At 47.7% G+C, this 21,751-nt stretch overlaps 2 protein-coding genes across 4 annotated transcripts; both read right to left on the bottom strand.

The window, feature by feature from the left end:
* Positions 1–1,788: 1,788 nt before the first annotated feature.
* znf687a (zinc finger protein 687a) lies at positions 1,789–10,461 on the bottom strand. 3 transcript variants are annotated; one of them, XM_056286407.1, is made up of 10 exons: positions 7,868–10,461; positions 7,227–7,482; positions 6,705–6,928; positions 6,033–6,217; positions 5,714–5,890; positions 5,434–5,596; positions 4,183–4,428; positions 3,949–4,061; positions 2,752–2,854; positions 1,789–2,648 (listed from the first exon to the last, which is right to left on the bottom strand). In XM_056286407.1, the coding sequence occupies exons 1-10, from the start codon at positions 9,908–9,910 to the stop codon at positions 2,013–2,015; spliced, it is 4,146 nt and encodes a 1,381-aa protein (XP_056142382.1). In that variant the 5' UTR covers positions 9,911–10,461; the 3' UTR covers positions 1,789–2,012. The 3 variants fall into 3 exon arrangements, with proteins under 3 accessions (XP_056142382.1, XP_056142383.1, XP_056142385.1); XM_056286408.1 differs by having other exon boundaries at positions 6,033–6,214; XM_056286410.1 differs by having other exon boundaries at positions 6,705–6,898.
* A 334-nt stretch (positions 10,462–10,795) lies between these two features.
* Positions 10,796–20,948, bottom strand: LOC130118128 (26S proteasome non-ATPase regulatory subunit 4-like). Its single transcript, XM_056286492.1, has 10 exons — positions 20,906–20,948; positions 15,521–15,661; positions 15,314–15,428; positions 14,537–14,623; positions 13,977–14,045; positions 13,621–13,836; positions 12,271–12,379; positions 11,988–12,125; positions 11,795–11,850; positions 10,796–11,681 (listed from the first exon to the last, which is right to left on the bottom strand). Exons 1-10 carry the CDS (start codon positions 20,929–20,931, stop codon positions 11,511–11,513), a joined length of 1,128 nt encoding a protein of 375 aa, XP_056142467.1. The 5' UTR covers positions 20,932–20,948; the 3' UTR covers positions 10,796–11,510.
* Between the last annotated feature and the right edge of the window lie 803 nt (positions 20,949–21,751).

The raw sequence follows: 21,751 nt of genomic DNA, 5'->3' as shown, positions 1-21,751 counted from the left end.
GGAAACCAGAGCACCCGGAGAAAACCCACGGCAGACATGGACCTTCTTGCTGTGAGGCGACAGCGCTAATCAAGATGAGGTGTCAAGATGCTTTTCGAGCGATCCCTGAAAAATAAACGGCAAAGACAAACTGGCAGTCGAAACATGGAGGTTAGCGCAGTGTAATGTACGGTAGGCACTAGCAATAAAAGTAATCACACAAATACAGATCTTTTGCTTACAGCCATATACGGAGGATTCAGACAAACGCAGGCCCAACAAACCACATATCACTAGCACATGTTTTGTTGTTTTGCCTTCCTTTCTCGTTCAGAGGAAGAACACATCTGCAGATAAACTTTAAACTAAAATCTATTAAAGGTAACGCATCATAAAGTAGTTTGCAGAAACCTGAATTGGCATCAATTTATCAAGGAAGTCTTCAGTAGGAACAGATAGTCAAACTAAACAAGGTCACATTCTACTGCTGTCCGTCAACATCTAGTCACAACAGCAGACAAACGTCTCACAGTAGTCCTCTGGTCGTCACATTCTCCTGGCACAGAAGTGTACAAACATAGTCAGCGCAGTAAACCGGCCTCAACGCTCACCAAGTGTCAAGTAGCACACGTAATCTCATTAGTATCATATCACCGACTACAGAAAATCACTACTAGATCCTGAGTGCCGGAATAAGATGAAGCACGAGGCTCATTTCCGCCGGCGTAAAGCGAATGACATTTGATTGTTTCACAATCTGTATAAAAAAATCTGTCGTAGCAATCTTTGGCTACCACAGAAAGGTTAATCAGCTCATCTGGACACGAAGTTTAGTGGGAGAAACGTTTCATCGCTCGTCCAAGTGACCTCGTCAGTCTCAGCTGACTGCAGGTACCCCCACCCTGATCAACAGCTAAGTCGCATAACGACCGAAACCAGCGATCGGTTTCATAAGCAGATGGGCGTGACCACCAACTAGACTTACAATGGCCATGTGTACTATTCACAGAGGGTTGGGGAATCGTTCCAATCACAGCACTGTAAGATGGCGACAGATGTAGTCTCTCCCCCGGTTCAGGGATGGTCGTTCCCTCCTCACATAGATGGTCTCTTTGACTCCCCGATCAAACCAGCGTTCCTCCCTATCAAGGATGTGCACATCCTCATCCTTGAATGAGTGGCCACTGGCCTGTAGATGGTGTAGACTGTGGAGTCCTGGTCTGTAGGTGGTGTAGACTGTGGAGTCCTGGTCTGACGTCTTAGCTCTTGTGTTGTGCCGTCCTCTTGGACCGTGTCTGTTTGGTTTCCCCGATGTACAAGTCACGGCAATCCTCCCGGCACTTAGCAGTGTACATTATATGGCTCTGTTTGTGCCGAGGGACCCGATCCTTGCGGTGCACCAATTTCTGGCGCAGTGTGTTTTGGGTTTGAAAGCAACTCAGGCACGGTGTTTGGCAAATCTGCATCTCAACTGTTCCGAAAACTCCCGCCACATATGGACTCACCACTGGTTTACGCTTAGGCAGCTGTTGTCCTTCTCCCCACTTCGATTGGTTGGTGCACTGTTTGGGGTCTTCCTGGCTTTGACAAACACCCAGTTAGGATAACCACACTTAACCAGGGCCTGTTTAATGTGGGATTCCTCCCATTCCGTTGTCAGCTTGGTGTCACTATTCCCCAATCGTCTGTGAATAGTACACATGGCCACTGAAACTAGTTGGTGGTAACGACTACTTCCATATGAAACCAATCGTTGGTTTTGGTCATTATGCAACTGTGCTGTTTATAAGGCTGGGGGAGACTGGCAGTCAGTGGAGACTGACGAGGTCACTTGGAGGAGTGTTGAGACGTTTCTCCCACTAAACGTTGTGGCCAGATGAGCCGATTCACCTTTCTGTGACTTTCTCACCTGGATTATTAAGCATGCATAAAGACAAATCTTTGGCTAACGTAATACATAATGCACTATTTTCAGGCACTTTCAATCTACTCTCTTACCGGCCTCTACCGACTTCTCTACCTTCCCCCCTTTTTTATGTGGCTTTGCCTGAGTTGCGGGTGTTGATAAAGGCCATACCGTGAGTTCTAAAGTGAGTATTCAAGTCAGTCGTCTTCTCAAAGTGTTTCCCACAAACTTTACAGTCCAGTCTGCCCTCCCCTTCCTTGTCATGCGGTGCAGAGGGTCGAGAGGAGAGCAAGACCGGAGGAAAACCCCCACGCGGGTTTGTATCATCGTAGTTCTCGCTGCCACCAGGCGAGGGCGCTGGCTGGCTAGTGAGGGAAAGCTTGCCGTCGGCAGGCGCGACTCTGACCTTGTGGGTGATGAAGCGATGGCGAGACAGGGAGCTCAGGGACGTGAAGCAGGCCCCACACTGTAGACACTGAACTCCCCTACCTGCGGTCCCCTCGGTGCGGTGCTGGGGGATGTGCTCCAGAAAGGCGGCCTGGTCCTCGGTGGTGAAGCCGCAGGGGGCGCAGCGGAAACCGGACTCGGGGAGAGAAGACGGAGCTGGTGCTGAGGAGGAGAGTCGGGTCTTCTTAGCCGGCCTCACCCTGTCCGAGAAATTTCCATCCCGTGCCGCCTTCACGGCTCCTTTCCGTTTCTGTTGAGACCCCGGGCCGCTGTCGTGCTCAGAGGAGCTGTCCACCTCGTCCAAACCACTACCTGCCTATGACCCGAAGGGAGGAGGATAACGTCTCTAAATAACACCAGCAGTTACAACAGCATTTTCTTTATGATTACTTCCTCATGGGATCTACAGAGAGGCATACCTGTGGTGCGTCCTGGCTCGCTGCCTCCATGCTGTGCCTCAGCTGAATGTGCCTCTCCAACATCACCCTGCTGTTGAATGTTTTATCACTGTCAGTACAGAACCTACACACACACACACACACACACACACACACACACACACACACACACACACACACACACACACACACACACACACACACACACACACACACACACACACACACACACAGTGCGTTCTGACTGTGAAACACGGCTGTACATGGCAGTTTGTCCTTCATATGTTTACAAACTACATCACGCCGTCTTGGTTTCTTTGGAAAGAAACTCTATCGGGGAACATCAGTTATTATACTTCTACCAATATGAAATGACTGAAACCACCCTGAATTCTTCTTCGTTTAATTAAACACACTACTGTTATTCCTAAATGAACTCAGGTCTGATGTACGAAATTAATCAGCGCTGCGTCAAGCAACAGGTTTCAAAAACAGCACCTTCAAACCAGCCCGCAAGGCAGCTCGTTACACGCAGGGAGGCGGCTCATTTTGTAGTCACTGCTTACAGGAACTTTTAAACAATTACAGTCTTATGAGCTGCTGATTTGGAATTGCCCCCCCCCCCTTTTCTCCCCAATTGTATTCAGCCAATTACCCCACTCTTCCGAGCCGTCCCGGTAGTTGCTCCACCCCCTCTGCCGATCCGGGGAGGGCTGCAGACTACCACATGCCTCCTCCGATACATGTGGAGTCACCAGCCGCTTCTTTTCACCTGACAGTGAGGAGTTTCACCAAGGGGGTATAGTGCGTGGGAGGATCACGCTATTCCCCCCAGTTCCCCCTCCCCCCCGAACAGGCGCCCCGATCGACCAGAGGAGGCACTAGTGCAGTGACGAGGACACATACCCACATCTGGCTTCCTACCCACAGACATGGCCAATTGTGTCTGTAGGGGCGCCCGACCAAGCCGGAGGTAACACAGGGATTCGAACTGCGATCCCCATATTGGTAGGCAATGGCCTTGTACATCACTCTTGGATGGAAGCTGGCACTAAATAATGAGACAATTAGTCCCATACACCACTGAGAACGTAGTTTTGAAAAATCAAACTTTGGTTCCGTCAGCGATCCTGCTATCAGCCTGTTCCGGAACAAGAGATAACGCCATCAGTGATAGTGGGAGGAGGACAGCGTAGGTGTAGCTTGCAGGATACTCACTGACAGTGGTAGCCCCGTTTAATGCCTTTGTGTTTGACTCGGATGTGGCGTCTGAGACTGGAGGTCGTGGTGAAGGAGCTCTCGCACTTGTTACACGGGAACTTCTTCATAATCTACACGGCAAAGTGAAAAATGTACACACGACCCTGTTGTGTCTAATTCTGAGTAGCTGCAGCTACAATCAAAAATAAAGCCACTGATATTATTGTTGCTGGTCCATCCGACCATCCTGACCTTGCCGTGCTGTTCAGCCATGTGGGTGACGAAGGCCTCTCTGTCTGTGTAGTGGGTACGGCAAGACGCGCACTTCCACCCGGAGGTGGTTGCTGTTCTCTCCCCGTTCACCTTCCCCTTCTCTTCTCCCTCCTGATCCTCCCCATCAGAGCTCTCCGGCTTTGTTGAAGATTGTGATCGGGAGGAAGTAGCTGGGGGGGCGGGGGAGGGTAAATCCTGTTTGGACAAGGGAGCCTTGTGTGCACACTGAGGATGAGCAGAGAGAGCAAGACGGGGAGGAAAAACATCAAACAAAAGGGATTAATTATTCAGCATTTAAAGCTCTAGTTTCAATATAACCCGTAAGAGCAAGACGGAATACCTATGTGTGAATGACAGGGAGGACAGTGGAATGGTGAGGATGCAAGTTGAGGTGAAGAAGGCGTATGAGTTTAAACACTTGGGGTCAACTGTCCAAAGTAATGGGGGGTGCAGAAGAGAGGTGAAGAAGAGAGTGCAGGCAGGGTGGAGTGGGTGGAGAAGCATGTCAGGAGTGATTTGCGACAGAAGGGTACCAGCAAGAGTTAAAGGGAAGGTTTACAAAATGGTAGTGAGACCAACTATGTTGTATGGTTTGGAGACAGTGGCACTGATGAAAAGACAGGAGGTGGAGCGGGAGGTGGCAGAGGTGAAGATGATAAGATTTTCACTGGGAGTGACGAAGAAAGACAGGATTAGGAACGAGTAGAGGGACAGCTCAGGTTGGACAGTTTGGAGACAAAGCAAGAGAGACAAGATTGAGATGGTTTGGACATGTGTGGAGGAGAGATGCTGGGTATACTGGGAGAAGGATGCTGAATATGGAGCTGCCAGGGAAAAGGAGAAGAGGAAGGCCAAAGAGGAGGTTTATGGATGTGATGAGGGAGGACATGCAGGTGGCTGGTGCGACAGAGGAAGACGCAGAGGACAGGAAGAGATGGAAACGGATGACCCGCTGTGGCGCCCCCTAACCGGAGCAGCCGAAAGTAGTAGTGGTAAAAGTAGTAGTAGTAGTTTCAATATAACCCGCCGACACTATTGTCCAGGCAGAAATCGAGGCTGCTATTGCTACAAGACAACATGCCCTCTGCAAGTATCTTGACACATTGGAGCAAGTGGGCCACTTTGCAAATGGCTAAAACGTTTCAAGTCGTTTTAAGATCATTTTTCTAGATGGCTCAAGTTAAAAAACTGGGCTGAAATTTTGAAAGTGAAGCATGCAGAGATATATACCTTCATGTGGTCCATCAACGAATTTCTCTGAGAGAAGAGCTTGGTGCACTCGGGACACTTAAACACGTGCACCTTTTGATTGGCCAGATGGATATCAAAGTGGACGTACAGCTGGGAATTCTGGGTGAAAACCGTATCACACATCACACACTTATAGATCATCCTGCGAAGGACAGGAAGAGGTTTGTAATAACGGCGAGACACAAAAGAAGAAAATTAGCTTAACCGGGAATGTGTGTGCGTGTGTGTGTGTCTCGGTGCGGGGTGAGCAAAGACATACTTGGCCTGTCCTCCAGTGAGAGTAGGGTGCTGTGTAGTGATGTGGTTCTGTGTGCTAGCAGCAGATTTAAAAGCCATCGGGCAACTGGGACATTTGTGGAAGGTGTCACAGTGAGCCACCTGAATGTGAGACTTAACAGAGTTCAGTCCTCCAAACACCACCTGACAACTGGAACACCTGGAGGGAGGGAGACGGACAGGAAACAAGAAAGAGGGGGACAAGGTAAAAGACATGACCTTTCAGTATGCACGACAACTGCATTTTATTTCCCCTGAATATTTATTTTGCCTTGATCGACACAAGTGGGGAAAACAGGAACCTATATCCAATGCGCCGTGCAAAGTGCAAACAGGCCTCGTCCAGGTGGGTCTGGAAGCCCGGCTGTTTGGAAATCCCCCCGCACTCGGGACACACGTGGGGTGGGCAGGCTTTGTGGATGCGCTGGTGAGCCGCTGAGCTGCAGCTGTTGGGAAGGAGCATGGGAGGAGAGCACTCGGTGCACTGCTGGATGGACAGAGGGAGAAGAGGTGTGGGTGGGAGTCAGTTCGGAGACTCAGCCGGACGGCTGTTCATCGTCAATAATTTACAATAAATAAATCATTCATTCATGTCTTCATTCACTCTCTATATCAGGCTAAGGATTACAGGTTGGCTGAAATCCTATCCCAGCAAGCATTTGGCAGTAGATCACAGAACACAGACATGTTTCACATTCACCTGACCTGCACTGCTTTCAAACGTGTAAGGAAACTAGTGGACCAGGAGGAAACCAGCAGAGAGACGGGGAGAGCAAGCAAACACCACTCAGAATGGCTGTGAACCAAAGACCACCAATACTACGAACCACCCAAAGTGGCAAGTTTAATTAAAAAAAAAAAAAAGATCGCTTGCCTGAATGAATGAGTCTCTGTGTCTGTCAGTTTCGTTCTCTCTTACACACACACACACACACACACACACACACACACACACACACCAGTACAAGACTCACGGTGCTCTGTGCTGGTTTCACTTCTTGGAAGTGAGCAGCAACCTCTTCTTTGCTGCAGAACTGAACCAGACACTCGGGACATGTATTATTCTTGTATTGCACTGGCTCTGCCTTCTTGCCGGTTGTTGCTTGCTGCAGCTGTGGCGCCGGGTTGGCAACGGCCGTGTTTAGTGCAGACGATGATGGCGCCCCGGCTGAGGACAGGAGAGAGGGAGAGAGCACAGCTGAGGGGAGGGCAGAACCAAGAGAAAGAAAGAGAATGACAACAAAGACGAGCAATGTTAAAAGAGTGGAAGGACATGCAGTAAAGGGCCTGAACAGGACCCAAACTCGGGACACTGCTACCACAGCTTGAGCCCACGTGGCCCACTTACATCAAGATACCAGAAAGCTCAGAAAGGGCCTGCGTTTTAAAGAGGGAAGTGATACTTTCACTACTCATCGGTCATGCTCAAAATAAAAAATAAAAATTGAAATGCATATGAAAAACATGGTTCGGTGACGGAAACAATGTTCACTAACCAACGGGTGTAGGCTCCTGTTGGCCCACCATCTGCTCCACAGATACAGGTTTCATGACCAGGTGGGAACACTGCATGATGAGGCCTTTTTCTTTGTGCTCCCTGGCATGCAAAAGTAGGCTGCACTTGTTGAAGAAGACCAACCTCTTGGCACAGTGGTTACAGGTCACCTCGATCCTCAGCGAGCGCCGGTCGTAGTGCCGTGCGAGGCTCCTCTCCAGAGCAAAGGCATCACCACACTCTAAACAACGGTAACCCTGTTGGATTTTAGCATTTGATTGGAATGTGTGCACGTAACATATCACAATGTGAGAAAAAAACTGCGTGGGATCCACATCACATCTATTGAGAGTTCCTGGCAAGAGCATACAATAAGCAGTAAAACTCATCTCGAGCCGCCCTTAACCCTTATCCTGACCCTATGACCTTACAAGGCTTCATATTCCCTACTGCTCAGTCACCCTTTAACCTAGCCACGGTCCAAAAAGCATCCTTGCTTGTGCCAAGGTCCTCATTTTGTGTAACCTTGTAAAAATCTCTTCTTGAATAACCTTGTTTCTGCAATATTTTGTTTATTGCAACTTCATTTTAGAAAACCATTAAGGCAAATAAATGACAAATTATTATCAAATATGTTATTACCTGTGCAGGCAGGGGCAAACCCCACTCCGCAGGAAGTGGAGAGCTGAGGTCTGGCTTATAGCTAGGCAGCAGGTTTTTGCTGTTGAGAATCTTGTTGAAGGCTTCCACCAGGTTGGACTGACTCTTGGATATGATTGACCCCGTGTTGTTAACTATGGAGGCTAGCCTGCTGCCATGGGGAGGGAGCGGAGGAGTCAGTGAGGTCACGGTCACCCCACTGATTAGAGTTTTCTGGCCGGGGCCACACATGCCAACCCCCTCGGTACTGATTCTGGAAGAGGAGATGGACGGCAGGGCTGCAGCTTTGGTGATGCTGACAGCTGTGGGTGAGACTTGGAGCTTGGCGTCTATTGCCGTTTTGTTTTTTAGCTTGCTGGCGGCCGTTAACATTGCAGCGCTGGCATCCTGGAGCCTTGGTCCTGGGGGTAACGTTTCAGTGCTGTTTGGTGTGCGTTTCTGGGACGCATCCCTCTTGGGCCTGCTCACAATGTTATGATTTCCTGGTGGAAGTTTGGAACCATCCACTGTTTCAGAAGGGACCCCTCCAGCGTTTTTAGGGGGAACTCCGGTCACAGTCCCCGTGATACTCCCTGTAGGCGTTTTGACCATTTTGATTTTGACCTTGAGTAAACGGGATAAGGGCAAACCTGCCTCTGCAGCACTGTCACACGTGGCATCAACAGACGGTGAGCCGGTGCCAGAGTTCTCCTTGTCGGCTTTTCCTCCATCTCCAACCTCCATTTTTTCACCCCCCGCTTCACTGACCTCCCCTAACACGCACTGTTGACTAGGCTCATTCTCCATGGGCTCCGCTTGGTCAATAGGGTCCTTGTGGTTGGAGGTAAAAGCTGGGGCCGATGCTGGAGCTGGGCTGAGGCTTTTCCTTGGCATGGCAAAGCCTGTCTGATCAGGCGGCGGGCTCTCGGGAGAGTCCCTCTCTTCAATCACGTGTTCTGGATACTTCTCCTCTTTGGCTGAGGTGCACTGTGTCAGACTGGAGGAGGGGCAGGATTGGGGGACCTTCAGCTCTGGTGCTGTGGGGGTAGAACTAGGAGTGGAGGGCACCTCCTCATTGGGACGGGGTTTAGGTTTAAAGAAAGCAGGTGAGGAAGAGAGAGGAGGAGCGCCAAGGAGGCAACTAGGGGAGGTCTGAAGTGAGCCGAGAAGTTCAGTGGACACTTCACATCCCTGTGGAATACTGGAGGAGGGCGACATCAGAGATTCTGGGCTTTCCTGTATCACCAGCGGGCTTCCCAAATCAGGCTCCGAATCTTCTTCCTCTGATTCACTGATGTGCCGTACCTCGCCTCTCATACTCCCATTGAGGGCAGGCGGGGAGGATGGTGGGCTATAGGGGCTACTGGTCTCTTCCTTCTGAATGGGTTGGGGAGAAGGAGGAGGTTGTTGGCTGACAGAATGACAGGAGGGTGGAGATGATAAGGAGGGAGTGAATGGTACAGGGGGAGTAGCACTGGCTGAGGACTGGGGATAGAGGAGGGGCCTCAGCGTGCTCATCACGTCAGCCGTATGGCTCGCTGATCCAGCATCAGCTACTTCTTTGGCTCCTTGCTCACTAGAGGTGGGCGAGGAGCTCAGCGGAGAACGACGGGGCCACAGTTCTCCATTGGTTTGTCCCTCAACTCTGGGCACCGAAAACTGAAACCTATCATGCATCTGGGGCTCAAAGGTTTCTTTACAAGTTATTTCGGCCTCATCCTTTGGGACAACGCCACTGTTGGAGAAACTCTCAGCATCGTCCGTAGAGTTGTTGGCATCCTCACTGACAGAATTGTCCCCCTCTCCATAAGACTCATGCCGCACACTGTTCCTTACAATTACACTCACAGCCGGATGGTCACCCTGAGGGAGAGGCGAGCAGGGGAAACAAGAGGGTCCTCCCATCTCTCTGGTGCCGTCTCCTCCATTGTGCCCTCCATGGCCCTCTTCTTCCGGACTGGACTGTATGGCCTCTTTGGCATCAATGTCAGGAATGTCAAAAGCTGCCAGCAAATCATCAAAATCTGGGGTCTTCATATCCCCCATTCCCGGCAAAAGGGTCAAAACCCGAGGGGACACAGGCTCGCCGAAGTTGCTAGGTGAAAACGGAGGCCAGGGAACAAACCGCCAAGCTAACGCCGCATCGCAGCATCGTGAGGCCGGAGTTAACGTTAGCAAAGCTCAGCTCCCCTCCGACGGGCTCGCCAAGTGCTCCATTCCGCTTAACTAGACACCCCAGGTGGACAAGGCGGGTAACTATCTGCTCCACACGTAACCTGGGCACAACCAGAAGCGGGCAACAAAACAACAACAACCAAACAAAGTAATCAGAGTAAGCTAACGTCGGCAAACGGCATCTCACGTCCAACTCCGTTGACACGTTGACGCAGCAGGGACATCTTTGCTAACGGCTAGCGCGCTAGTTAGCTTGGCCCGGCTAACGTTAGCCGGGCCACCTCCAAGGCGGCTCGTCGTCGCGTCCGTTTACCCGAGTGAGCAAAACGGCCAAATCCGCGCCGCGCTCGGCTGACGCGATTCGAACCGCGGTCTGTCTCTCACACCGGCCGCTGCGTTCAGCGAAGCGCCACCTTGTTTCCGTCGACCCGCCGGAGCGCCCGGGTTGATTTTCCGACGCAGGAGTTTGTCGTCACCACGCGTCGCGTTTTACGTCGAGCCGTGACGTAGTTCCTGCCGAGAACCACGCGCGCCCCTGTCGCGCTGCGCGTGAGGCTGCGGTCCCTGCGCAATAGCTCCCAAGTTCGAGGCCGCGTCCTGGGACTTCCGGCCACCGCCTGTGTGTGTAGTAAAATGCACTTGACAGCTGAATGATTTCGATGCAACTTGAAGAACCCCTAACTTGCTTCTAAAGTTATTTTGGAGCCATGTGACTGGAAAGGATCAACAATTAGGCCCCCACAGGGGCAACATTTCTGAGACTCCACCAAGTGCCACTGTGTAATATTCAGATTTATTAAGGATAATATCATCCGCCCAGTGTTTCTGGGTAGATAAGTGAAAGTCAACAAACTGATGAAACAAAGAGAAGTGAGCAAAAAAAAAAAACCAACATCAGCCTCAATGGAAATTCAAAAGGGTAGAGGTCATAAGGTTACAGCTGTTATACACGGCCATCTGAAAGGTTCCGTTATCATCATCAGGTGAATAGCAGGGTGCCTTGGGTGTAGGGCAGCAAAACTTTTAACAAGCCATACAGTGCATTTCTGAGTCGTTTATCGTTAAGCCCGATTTATGCTCCAAATGTCTCCCGGCAGACGAAAAAGTGTCTCTCGAGTTGTTGCATTGATGCTTGTCGCGCTGACTGTCCCCTGGTATCTATGGAGACGTTTCGCGTCACGCGCTGTGCTGTAAACAGTAGCGAGAAAACAACGCTCTCAAGCAAAACCATGGCAACGCTCGGAACACCTCGTCCCTTCAATCCAACTGTCCAATCACAGCTAAGCGACATAATGCGCGCGAGTCTGCGACATAAGAAAATGTGTCGTGTACACGACGGCCCTGGGAGACACAAAAACTGTCTCTCGTGACGTCAACATTGTGGAGAGACGTCTGTCTCCTAGCCGACATTTGGAGTATAAATTGGGCCTTAGTCCTTTATTGTATGTGCTGCGTTCCACTCTTTGGATGTTTACTTCTTCTTTTCCTCATCCTTCTTGGCCTCAGGTTTTGAGCCTGTCTGGGAGGCCAGAGAACCCATAGCATTGCGGATGGCCTCATTGTTGGGGTCAACTCCAGGGAGGTTCTCCAAGACACTCTGTAGGAACTCCGGATCCTGCATGACGTCATAGTCCTCCTCATCCTAAACACATTTGACGATGATGTAGTTAGTGCATTTCTCATCAGTAAACTACTGACGAGTCCGTTGACTGGGTTCCCTACAATAACAAATAAGAACTTGTAGTTTCTCCTTACCTTAGCCTCACCGGAGTCTATGTCAGCACCTGTGTCCATTTCCTCACCTTCAAACTCTGCCGGGGACAATCAGAACAAAATGTGTGAGAAAAGCATGTGAAGCATAGTGAAATAGGTGCGTATGAATGTCTTCTTGATTTGCTACAGATTGTGGTCAGAATAAAAAAAGTCAAAATAGGTATCGCTCTCCAACCTCCCCCTGCACCCTGCATGGACATCTGCAGAGCGTAGGCTATTTGTTCATCCTCTGTCATGCGGCTGAAGTCAGGCAGAGCAGGCGTGGCTGTGGCCACCTGGGGGGTGGCCATCTTTAACAGGGCATCCTCAGACTCTGCAAGTGGAAAAAAAGAAAAAGAAAAACAACGAATGGAGATAGCAAGATGGGTCAATTTACTTATTGTGATATATCCGTCCATTGTGCATAAAGTGAAGAAAGGAAGTTGGTATGTATGGTAAGAAAATGCAGAGATTCTCACCATCTGTCGTAGGAGAGGGAACCCCAGCCTCAGCAGCCGACACGACAGCGGCCCTGCGAGCCTCATCCTCCTGTCTCTGTCTCTGTTCCTCCATCGATACCCTCAGAGCCTGCGGGAAGAAAAGAGGGAGAGGGCAATTTAGCAACGAGTACAATAGATGAATCCTGACAAGGCCGCAAAAAAGGCCTTTACAATCTTGTCATGCTGTCATAGAGTAAAAATCTATTCTTACTTGACAAGGAGGATGAAATAAGAGTTAAAAGGAAACAATCACGAATTCACTCATGTTGTCTCTGAAATATACCGCAATTGTGTGTAAAAGTGTGCGCTTACTTAACGATCACAGAAAGGTGAATCAGTTCATCAAGACACAACGTTTAGTGAGAGAAACGTTTCATCACCGAAACCGATCGTTGTTTTCGGTCGTTATGCCACTGTATTGTTTATACGGGTGGGGATACCTGCAGTCAGCTGAGACTGAGGAGGTCACGTAGATATGTGATGAAACGTTTCTCTCAATAAACGTTGTGTCCAGATGAACTGATTCACCTTTCTGTGATTTCCTTACCTGGATTACTGAGCATGCATAGAGACATGCTTCATGGTTTCCCGATAGGCTACACTGTATAAGAAAATGTAAATAACAATGCTATACTACACATTTTTTATGTAGCATTGATATTCACATTTTAGTTTACAGTGCAGCCTATTGATAAGCCAGGAAGTACGTTTTTCCTGTCGATAAGTCGTCAGTGACATCACCAACGGACCACTTCAGTGGCGTTTCAAAGACACAGACTGTTCAGTATTATGGTTGCTAATGGAGTGTTGTCCCTAGAACACAGAAAGACAAGACTAGGGCAGCACTCCAATTTGAACTTTGAATGTTGCCACACGGACATTTTGGGTAAGGCGCCCTTCTTCGCAGTGTATTCTGAACAGAATACATGCTGACGAAGGGCGTCTGTTTTACTGTATTCAGGATCCAGCACCCAGTCTCCAAAGTCTTATAGTGAGTCGACCGTGCTGCTTCTTTTTTTCTGTCCCTAGAACATATACTGTATATAGAGACAACGTTGAAAACAGTGATGGTTTCCCTTTACATGTAAGCTGCAGACATACTATATTCCTCCTTTCCTTGTCAAGGAACAGACCTGACCAGTTTCTAAAACAGAACTAGCAAGAGTACGACAGTAAAGGACATGGTGGTAAGTGCATTACCACACTAGTGAAACGCAACAGGCCACGACCTATCATAAAGAACACAGAATCATCATACCTAAGAGAAAAGTCACATAAGAGCTGAAACAAGACCGAAACTACAGTAGGCTCTTTCCTCTCCTCTCTTACCAAAGCCAGTTCGGGGTCCGCGCTGGGATCCACTCCGAACTCAAAGTCGCTGGCACCCAGGCCTAGCATTGCGCCACCTTCCCCAGCCAGGATGGGTGAGGACAGCAGCGCGTCAGCCAGACTGGGGCCTGGAGGGACTGTGACTAAGTGGGAGCCCGCTCCCTCTTTCCCATTCAGAGTGTTGATGAACATAGTCAGCTTTTCTGTGTTCGTGGCCTGCGGGGAGGAAGGAGAGAAGGATTCACCCACGAGGCAGGCAGCAGCAGCAGCAGCAGAGACAAGGAACAAAAAACTCTTCAACAGAGCACAAAGGACATGCACACAGTTAGCTGCGGGGAGACGTGGGATAAACATACCTCCTCTCCAAAGTTAATGATGTCCACGCTGACTTTTTCTTTCTTAAGACGCTTTGCCATTTTGACCAGCTGATGAAAGACAGTTCGGCGTCATTACATCAGAGCGTGACCGAGACACTAATGCAACGACTCAACCAGCGGGTAACAATGTGTCACATATCTCGTAACAGTAGCTTCCTATAAAATAACCTCACTAGTAACGTCGTGTAATGTAACTGGTAATGACACAAGATGCACAAGAGAGCACAGAATGTTGCAGTTGTTGTTTAAAATAATTACAAGACGGATGTTTGAGTATAGCAATGACATGACGATTATCTCTACGTCCAGCGTAACCCTTGATCGTGGTTTCTGTCTGAGAGCATGGCGAGACGTAATCTCATGAGAAAATGATGAGGGCATCGCTGCTCGCAGATGAGATATTTTGGAGGCCGGTACTCAAGTTTTTCTATGACATTTAGTACCAGAGTCGAAATGTCGGTTCCAGTCGGGCTTTAGTAGGGCGTAACTTTTAACAGTAAGCAGAACAACACAAGAATCTATGTAGAAACCCAGCTTACGTCTTTTTCGTTGTCCTCCACTGGACTGCCAACAAATGCGATAATGCGCATCTTGTGGTTTTTCCCCTGTCTGTGCTTCAAAGCCAGCTACAGAGGACGGAAACACGGGGAAAGAGTCAGACAATTAAATAGAGTTAATTCATAAATTCTATTACCACTTTACACGGGCTGTACATCTCTTATTATGCAAACACCAGTGTCACTGGTAATGCATGCTATTCACACTAGCAAGGACAACAGCTCTTGTCAAGCTGAGCTACAATTCCAAGCCTGAAGTCCTTCTTTCATACACTCAATAGAAACGACATATATCATATGAACCAAATCAAAAGAGTACTTCTGGAGGGTCTATCCACTGCAGTGTTTCCCAACCCAGTCCTCAAGGACCCCCTATCCTGCAGATTTTCACCCTGCATAGGTAGCCCTGCTTGTACTTACTCAACCAATCATCTCATAGCACTTAACTATGCAAGGTGTGCAACATCTGACATAATTTATTGCTGATTGGTTAAATAACTACAAACAAGTACCTATTCGGGGTTGCAAAGAAAATCTGCAGGATAGGGGGTCCTTGAGGACTGGGTTGGGAAACACTACGCTAGAGGAACGAGATTTAATCTATCCGTCCATCCATTATCCAAACCGCTTATCCTGCTCTCAGGGTCGCGGGGATGCTGGAGCCTACTGACCTCTGGTGTCTCCAGCTGTGATTCAATCTGAACTTGTGGAACCAGCCGAATAGTGCTGCAGTTTGCATCTTTGGCCATAATCACTTACATGTGCTACCCTGATGCCTGTGCAGAAGCTTATGTTCCCCCGTGGTTGGACCGCATGCAGTTTCGATAATATCCTTCCCGTGTCTGGAGTCAATGTTGTCAGCACCTCACAATTGCTGCCGAGTAAGAAAAAGAAATCATAATTTATTTTCTTTCGTATATCACGCGCGGTCTTTCAGCATGTGTAATAAAGCACACCGCTGCTTACTTGGCCATAGTGATGAGGCCCACGTTGTTTTCAGGGTTGCTGCGTGTCTTGGAGTGACAGACGATGTTGACGGCGTCCTGCTGGGCCTGCAGTCTTGTGGGTAGGAAGTCGCCATTGCGCATGTACTCACTGTTGTCCACACTGAGAAAGTTTTCAAAACAGCACTGTTAACAATACCCATTTTAATTCTGCTTTTACATATGCCGTTTAGAGTTGGGAAACAGCTTGCACAATTTGTGGCTATTACAAGACCACATAACATTTATATAATAATCCTATATAATATATTTGTATATAAGTACCCCTGTGACAGTCCCTGTTCATGTGCGTACCCATATCCCATTGAATGTAATACACGTTTGTACACAGTATGTGGTAGTACTTATGTAACCCTGTCCAACTGTATGGAAGTATTAATTAATATATGTACTGGAAGTATGTAGTCCATCCATTATCCGAACCGCTTATCCTGCTCTCAGGGTTGCGGGGATGCTGGAGCCTATCCCAGCAGTCATTGGGCGGCAGGCGGGGAGACACCCTGGACAGGCTGCCAGACCATCACACAGGGCCCACACACACATACATACACACCCACACACATTCACACCTAGGGACAACGTAGTACGGCCGACTCACCTGACCTACATGTCTTTGGACTGTGGGAGGAAACCCACGCAGACACAGGGAGAACATGCAAACTCCACACAGAGGACGACCCGGGACGACCCCCAAGGTTGGACTACCCCGGGGCTCGAACCCAGGACCTTCTTGCTGTGAGGCGACCGTGCTAACCACTGCGCTGCCCAAGTATGTAGCATGAAATTGAAATTGTATTCTGATGTGATTAATTTCTATTTTGATGTTTGGAGATGAACATATATTTTGGCATACAGGTTGTGGCAACACATTTTCTCTTGCAGGTAGGGGTGCAACGATTAATCGACAAAAATCGATGACAAAATTAGTTGCCAACGAATTCAATAGTCGACAATTCGTCAGTTACGTCATCGCGCATGTGTTTCACGCCGTGGAACTGAACTCAACATCGCTTCACCGGAGCTGCTGATGGAAGTAAGTAGCTAAGGAGGGAGGCGTCTCACTTCCTTTCCAGCGCTCTGAGAGGTGCACATGCGCAGAAGTGACGCGTTATTATGAAACCCACTGCTTTTCTGGGCAAGACACGCCCTGTCTAGCATTCAAGCGCTAGGATTGGCCAGGCGTCCATGCGCTAGGATTGGCCGGGCGTCCATTCTTGCGCTAGGATTGGCCAAGCGTCCATGCGTTAGGATTGGCCAGGCGTCCCTGCTTGCGCTAGGCACGCCCACGAGCCTACTCACTATTAAAATGAATGGAGGATTTGAGATCTTTGACCACCTCTGACGCAAACCGTGTTTGTTTTTTTTGTGATTGAATACACTTTTCCACACGTTTTGTGTGCCCTTATTAACAAGTAGTGGTTATCGCCATCAGCCAACTACTGAATAGAGAAAAAATGACTTCCTTTAATAAGGGCACACAAAACGTGTGGAAAAGTGTATTCAATCACAAAAAAACAATCCTGGCCAATCCTAGCTCTTGGACGCCTGGCCAATCCTAGCGCTTGGACGCCTGGCCAATCCTAGCGCTTGAACGCTACACAGGGCGTGTCTTGCCCAGAAAAGCAGTGGGTTTCATAATAACGCGGAAGCGACAGGACAAGTAAACAAAGCAGCAAAATGGCGGCGGCCGATGAACACCATTGCGTCCTTAAACATGTCAAGTGTGGGAGCATTTCACCCTCAACGTGGCAGAGAAAAGGATGGCCTGCCAGATGTGTAAGGTTGCCTCGCTTATCATGGGAGCACGTCCGTAATGCACGAGCATGTGAAGAGGAGGCACGCTGGACATCTGGACAACGCGGGCACGCCTCGGTAAGACAGTTAGCTTGTTAGCTAGCTAGGTAGCTATGTAGAGACGGAGTTGGCTTGGCTTTTAACGTTAACATAAAGCCAAGTCAACTCTGTCTATACCAGCATGTGGGATTCTAAGAGTTTAAAAGAGTCATGTTCCCCTTCTGCCTGACAAGTGTATTTCTTAATCAAATGTATTGCAGTCCGACTCCGAAGAAGAGTGAAGGTACCATGGACGGCTGCATGCAGAAGAAGCAGACGTGTACACCGCAGCACGCGACTGCCCTCACCGAGTCACTGCTACACATGATGGTCAGTGACACGAGCTATTGTTTTGTGCAATTCATTATCCGACTAGTCGATTAATCGTTTCGATAATCGACGACTAGTCGACTGTCAAAATTGTCGTTAGTTGCAGCACTACTTGTAGGACAATAAAGAATCCATTTATATGCATCTAGTATGATATCCCACTGGAACTGAGAACAGCCACTTCCAACAGCAAATTTCAGCGTTTACTCAAACATGTCTTCTTAAGAGATGGAAACGGATGATCCGCTGTGGCGACCCCTAACGGGAGCAGCCGAAGTACTAGTAGTAGTAGTAGTCAAAACATGTATTTTTAATCCTGCATTCACCTCAGGTAACTTCTATTAGCTGCTAATTTTCTGGTTATCAATTATGGGTTCTGTCTCAATTTAATCAAAAGTTCTATTTCAATTTTGAATTTTTTGTAATATAACAATTTATATTTAAAAAAATAAATAAACAAAACGGTTTTTTCCAAACATGTAATTGCCATAGATTGACCCTCCTGTTGTGCACTTTTTAAGACACTTGGGTTTTTTATGAGTGGGCCCTATATACAGGTAGCTATTGATTTTATTGTAATATGTTTATATATTACATACATGTTATAATATATATCGTCAAAAAGGCCCAGCAGAGGATGTACTTTCTCCACCAACTCAAGAAATTCAACCTGCCTCGGGAACTGCTGATTCAGTTCTACACCGCAACAATCCAGTCTCTGCACATCCATCACTGTCTGGTTTGGATCGGCTCCAAACAGGACAGGGACAGACCACAGCAGACAATTAAGGCTGCAGAGAAAATCATTGGTGCCAACCTGCCCTCCATTCAGGACTTATACACCTCCACACTCGGGAAATGGGCAGACAACATTACTGCAGACCATCACACCCTGGTCACAACCTGTTCCAACTCCTCCCGTCTGGCAGGCGCTACAGAGGACTGTACCCCAAAACAACCAGCTATAAAAAGTTTCTCTCCACGGGCTGTCATTCAAATGAACACATAAAACTGTCAAATACTCCAACCATGTTGTATATACTGTACTGTACATGTTGTATACTGTACTGTATATTGTACATATACTGGTACACTCTGTCATGTCCATCTACCTCAGGCATGTATGTAAGTAACCTGCTGACATCTGTTTCAGCATCTCTGATATATTCTCTGCACCATTGCACCTTACCACCTTATTGTATTTTGCCTGTATAAGTCAATCCTGTGTATAAATCTGCAGACTGTTGTGTTGTAGTGTTGTTATTCTATGTTAAGTACACTGAGAGAGCCAAGAAACCGGAGTCAAATTCCGTATATGTGCAAACCTACACGGCCAATAAACACGATTCTGATTCTGAAAAATCAATAGATCGTAGATTGACCCTCCTGTGTTGCACTTCCTAACACACTTGGTTTTGTGTGAGTATATTCATTGAACAACTTTTTTTTTTCAAAAATGTAATTGTCGTGGATTGACCCTCTTGTGCACTTTCTAACACATTAGGTTTTGTTTTTAATATAAAAATCTCTGAAAATTCAATAAATTTCTCAGAAGTGTAACTGCGGTGGTAGACCCACCTGTCATGCACGCTCTACCCAGAGCCCTAGAAGGAGAGAGTTGCATCAATGAGGGGTCAGAACGCGAGAGGGTCACGTGGTTCATGTAGCCCCCGAATAGTTCCAAACGAAGCTTGGCGGCTCATTTAAATGAACTGCTTAGCCGCGATTTCTGGTAACTACTAACCAATATTTTCAGATTTAGATATAGATCAACTCCCATATTTTTGTAATGTGTGTGTGTGTGTGGTGTTTGTGTGTTAGTTAGTGTAGATAGCGGGACCGAAAACTAAAGCACTTATGATCCTAATTCTTTTTGGAGGTGGTAGGTATTGTCTCAGAGAGTAAGGGAAAAATCCCAGACAATTAAAATTATGCATAATTATGCATAAATATGCAAAATGTGCATTTTTCTAAAAATGGCTAAAAAACCACCTTTCTCGGTATTTCAGATGATTCTGAGCATATTTGATTTTTTTCACCTATATATATAAAAAAAAATTCTGGGACTTAAGAAATGTTTTGGCATTATGCAAAATATATGCATTTTTGCAAAAATGCACTTATGATCCTCATTTTTGTTGGAGGTGGTAGGTATTGTTCCAGAGAGGACCAGAAAAATAGCAGAACATTAAAATAATTGTGCATAATTATGCAAAATATGCATTTTCTGAAAATGGCTAAAAAACCACTTTTCTCCGCATTTCAGGTGATTCTGAGCATTTGGGGGGAGGGAGTTGGAGTGGGGGGGGCGGTTAGCTGGCAGGTTGAAGAGGAGGGAGATTTAGACGGGCGGATAACCAAACCGCTACATTGTAGCGGGGTTCTGCTAGTATCGCTATATTCCAACGTGATAAATGAGCCGCCAGGCTTTGCTGGGAACTATTCGGCGGCTACGCGAACCACGTGACCCTCTCGCACTCCGCCCCCTCGTTGACGCAACTCTCTCGAGGGCTCTGGGTTAGTTAGGCGTTTGGGGGAAGCCGCTGAAGCTTCTCTATAACACAAAAACTGTACTTTGAAGACGGTCCCTTAAATTCCCTCGAACGTCTAATATCCAAATTAACACCCACTTCATGTCGGTAACTCCACCTGGGTTTAATAACGCATTCTTGATTAACTCATCTAAGGGGGGAGGGCAGGTTTGGCACCGGCGTATTGTTTAGCTAACCAGCGCTAAACCTAAAAGGCTGTTTCGCTGAACCCGCTGGTTTAGCGTCAGCAAGCAACAAAGACGAGGTAACCAGCTAGCCTAACTCGACCGGCAAGCTCAGCCTGACCTTTGCTGGTAAACCAGCAAAACCTCGGTTAGCTAAGCGTTGAGCCTCGGTTAGCTTAGCGTTGAGCCTCGGTTAGCTCAGCGTTGAGCCTCGGTTAGCTCTGCGTACTGGAACCAAACTAACGAGACAGTTTAGCTGTGCGGTTAGCGGGCAGCTAGCTAACGCTAGCGGCAATACAAATGACTCAGGGAATCGGTCCTGCTCTTCTTACCAGAGGAACAAAATCACCTTTACGGGCAAAAATACACCGGATCGAAATGTACACGTTTAACAATCTACCAGCTTTCTCCCGGCAAACTATTATTAACTGTCAACATCGATTTAATACGTGTTTTAACTGCCCTTACCAAACCATAGTACTTTCCAGCACCATCTTGGAATCTGCGTCGCTGACGCGCCGTGGTGGGTTGTGGGTAATGTCGTTTTTCTTTTAAAGAGGGCGTAACGAACTACAGAGAAGCACACAAACAAACCACGATTCTGTTCTAGCTAAGCCACTTGACACGACGATACAGCAAAGCGGAAATGACGTCACATGCAAATCTTTGCATTAAAGTGAGCGTTCCCATATTTATCACCACTATCGTCTCTATGTCTCGTGTATATTTATTTACTAGAAGAACCCCGCTACAATGTAGCGGTTTGGTTATCCGCCCGTCTAAATCTCCCCCCTCTTCATCCTGCCAGCTAACCGCCTTCCCCCTTGCCCCTAACCCCCCCCCCACTCCAACTCCCCCCCCCAATGCTCAGAATCATCTGAAATGCCGAGAAAAGTGGTTTTTGGCCATTTTTAGAAAATGCACATTTTGCATAATTATGCATAATTATTATAATTATATTTTAATTTTCAGCTATTTTTCTGGTCCTCTCTGGAACAATACCAACACCTCCAGCAAAAAAATTGGGATCATAAGTGCATTTTTGCAAAAAATGCATATATTTAGCATAATGCCAAAACATTTCTAAGTCCCAGAAATTTTTTTTTGCATAGGTGAAAAAATCAAAGATGCTCAGAATCATCTGAAATGCAGAGAAAAGTGGTTTTTAGCCATTTTTAGAAAAATTCATATTTTGCATATTTATGCATAATTATGCATAATTTTAATTGTCTGGGATTTTCCCCGTACTCTCTGAGACAATACCTACCACCTCCAAAAAGAATTAGGATCATGAGTGCTTTGGTTTTCGGTCCC

The sequence above is a fragment of the Lampris incognitus genome, chromosome 9 (genome assembly GCF_029633865.1).
Source record: "Lampris incognitus isolate fLamInc1 chromosome 9, fLamInc1.hap2, whole genome shotgun sequence".
NCBI classification, from domain to species: Eukaryota; Metazoa; Chordata; class Actinopteri; order Lampriformes; family Lampridae; genus Lampris; species Lampris incognitus.
Note: the sequence above shows the minus strand (reverse complement) of the source record. Positions and strands in the feature narration are given on the sequence as shown.

What these genes read in the sequence shown, in the direction of transcription:
- znf687a (XM_056286407.1), bottom strand. Translation starts at nt 9,910, where the DNA reads ATGGGGGATATGAAGACCCCAGATTTTGATGATTTGCTGGCAGCTTTT. An exon ending in GCACGGCGCATTGGATATAG is followed by an intron (nt 5,891 to 6,032) that starts GTTCCTGTTTTC and finishes CCCTCCCTCCAG; the next exon opens with GTGTTCCAGTTGTCAGGTGG. An exon ending in CGAGCCAGGACGCACCACAG is followed by an intron (nt 2,649 to 2,751) that starts GTATGCCTCTCT and finishes TTCGGGTCATAG; the next exon opens with GCAGGTAGTGGTTTGGACGA.
- LOC130118128 (XM_056286492.1), bottom strand. Translation starts at nt 20,931, where the DNA reads ATGGTGCTGGAAAGTACTATGGTTTG. An exon ending in CTGGAAAGTACTATGGTTTG is followed by an intron (nt 15,662 to 20,905) that starts GTAAGGGCAGTT and finishes AAACTTTCTCAG; the next exon opens with TGTGGACAACAGTGAGTACA. An exon ending in CATGCAGGGTGCAGGGGGAG is followed by an intron (nt 11,851 to 11,987) that starts GTTGGAGAGCGA and finishes TGTCCCCGGCAG; the next exon opens with AGTTTGAAGGTGAGGAAATG.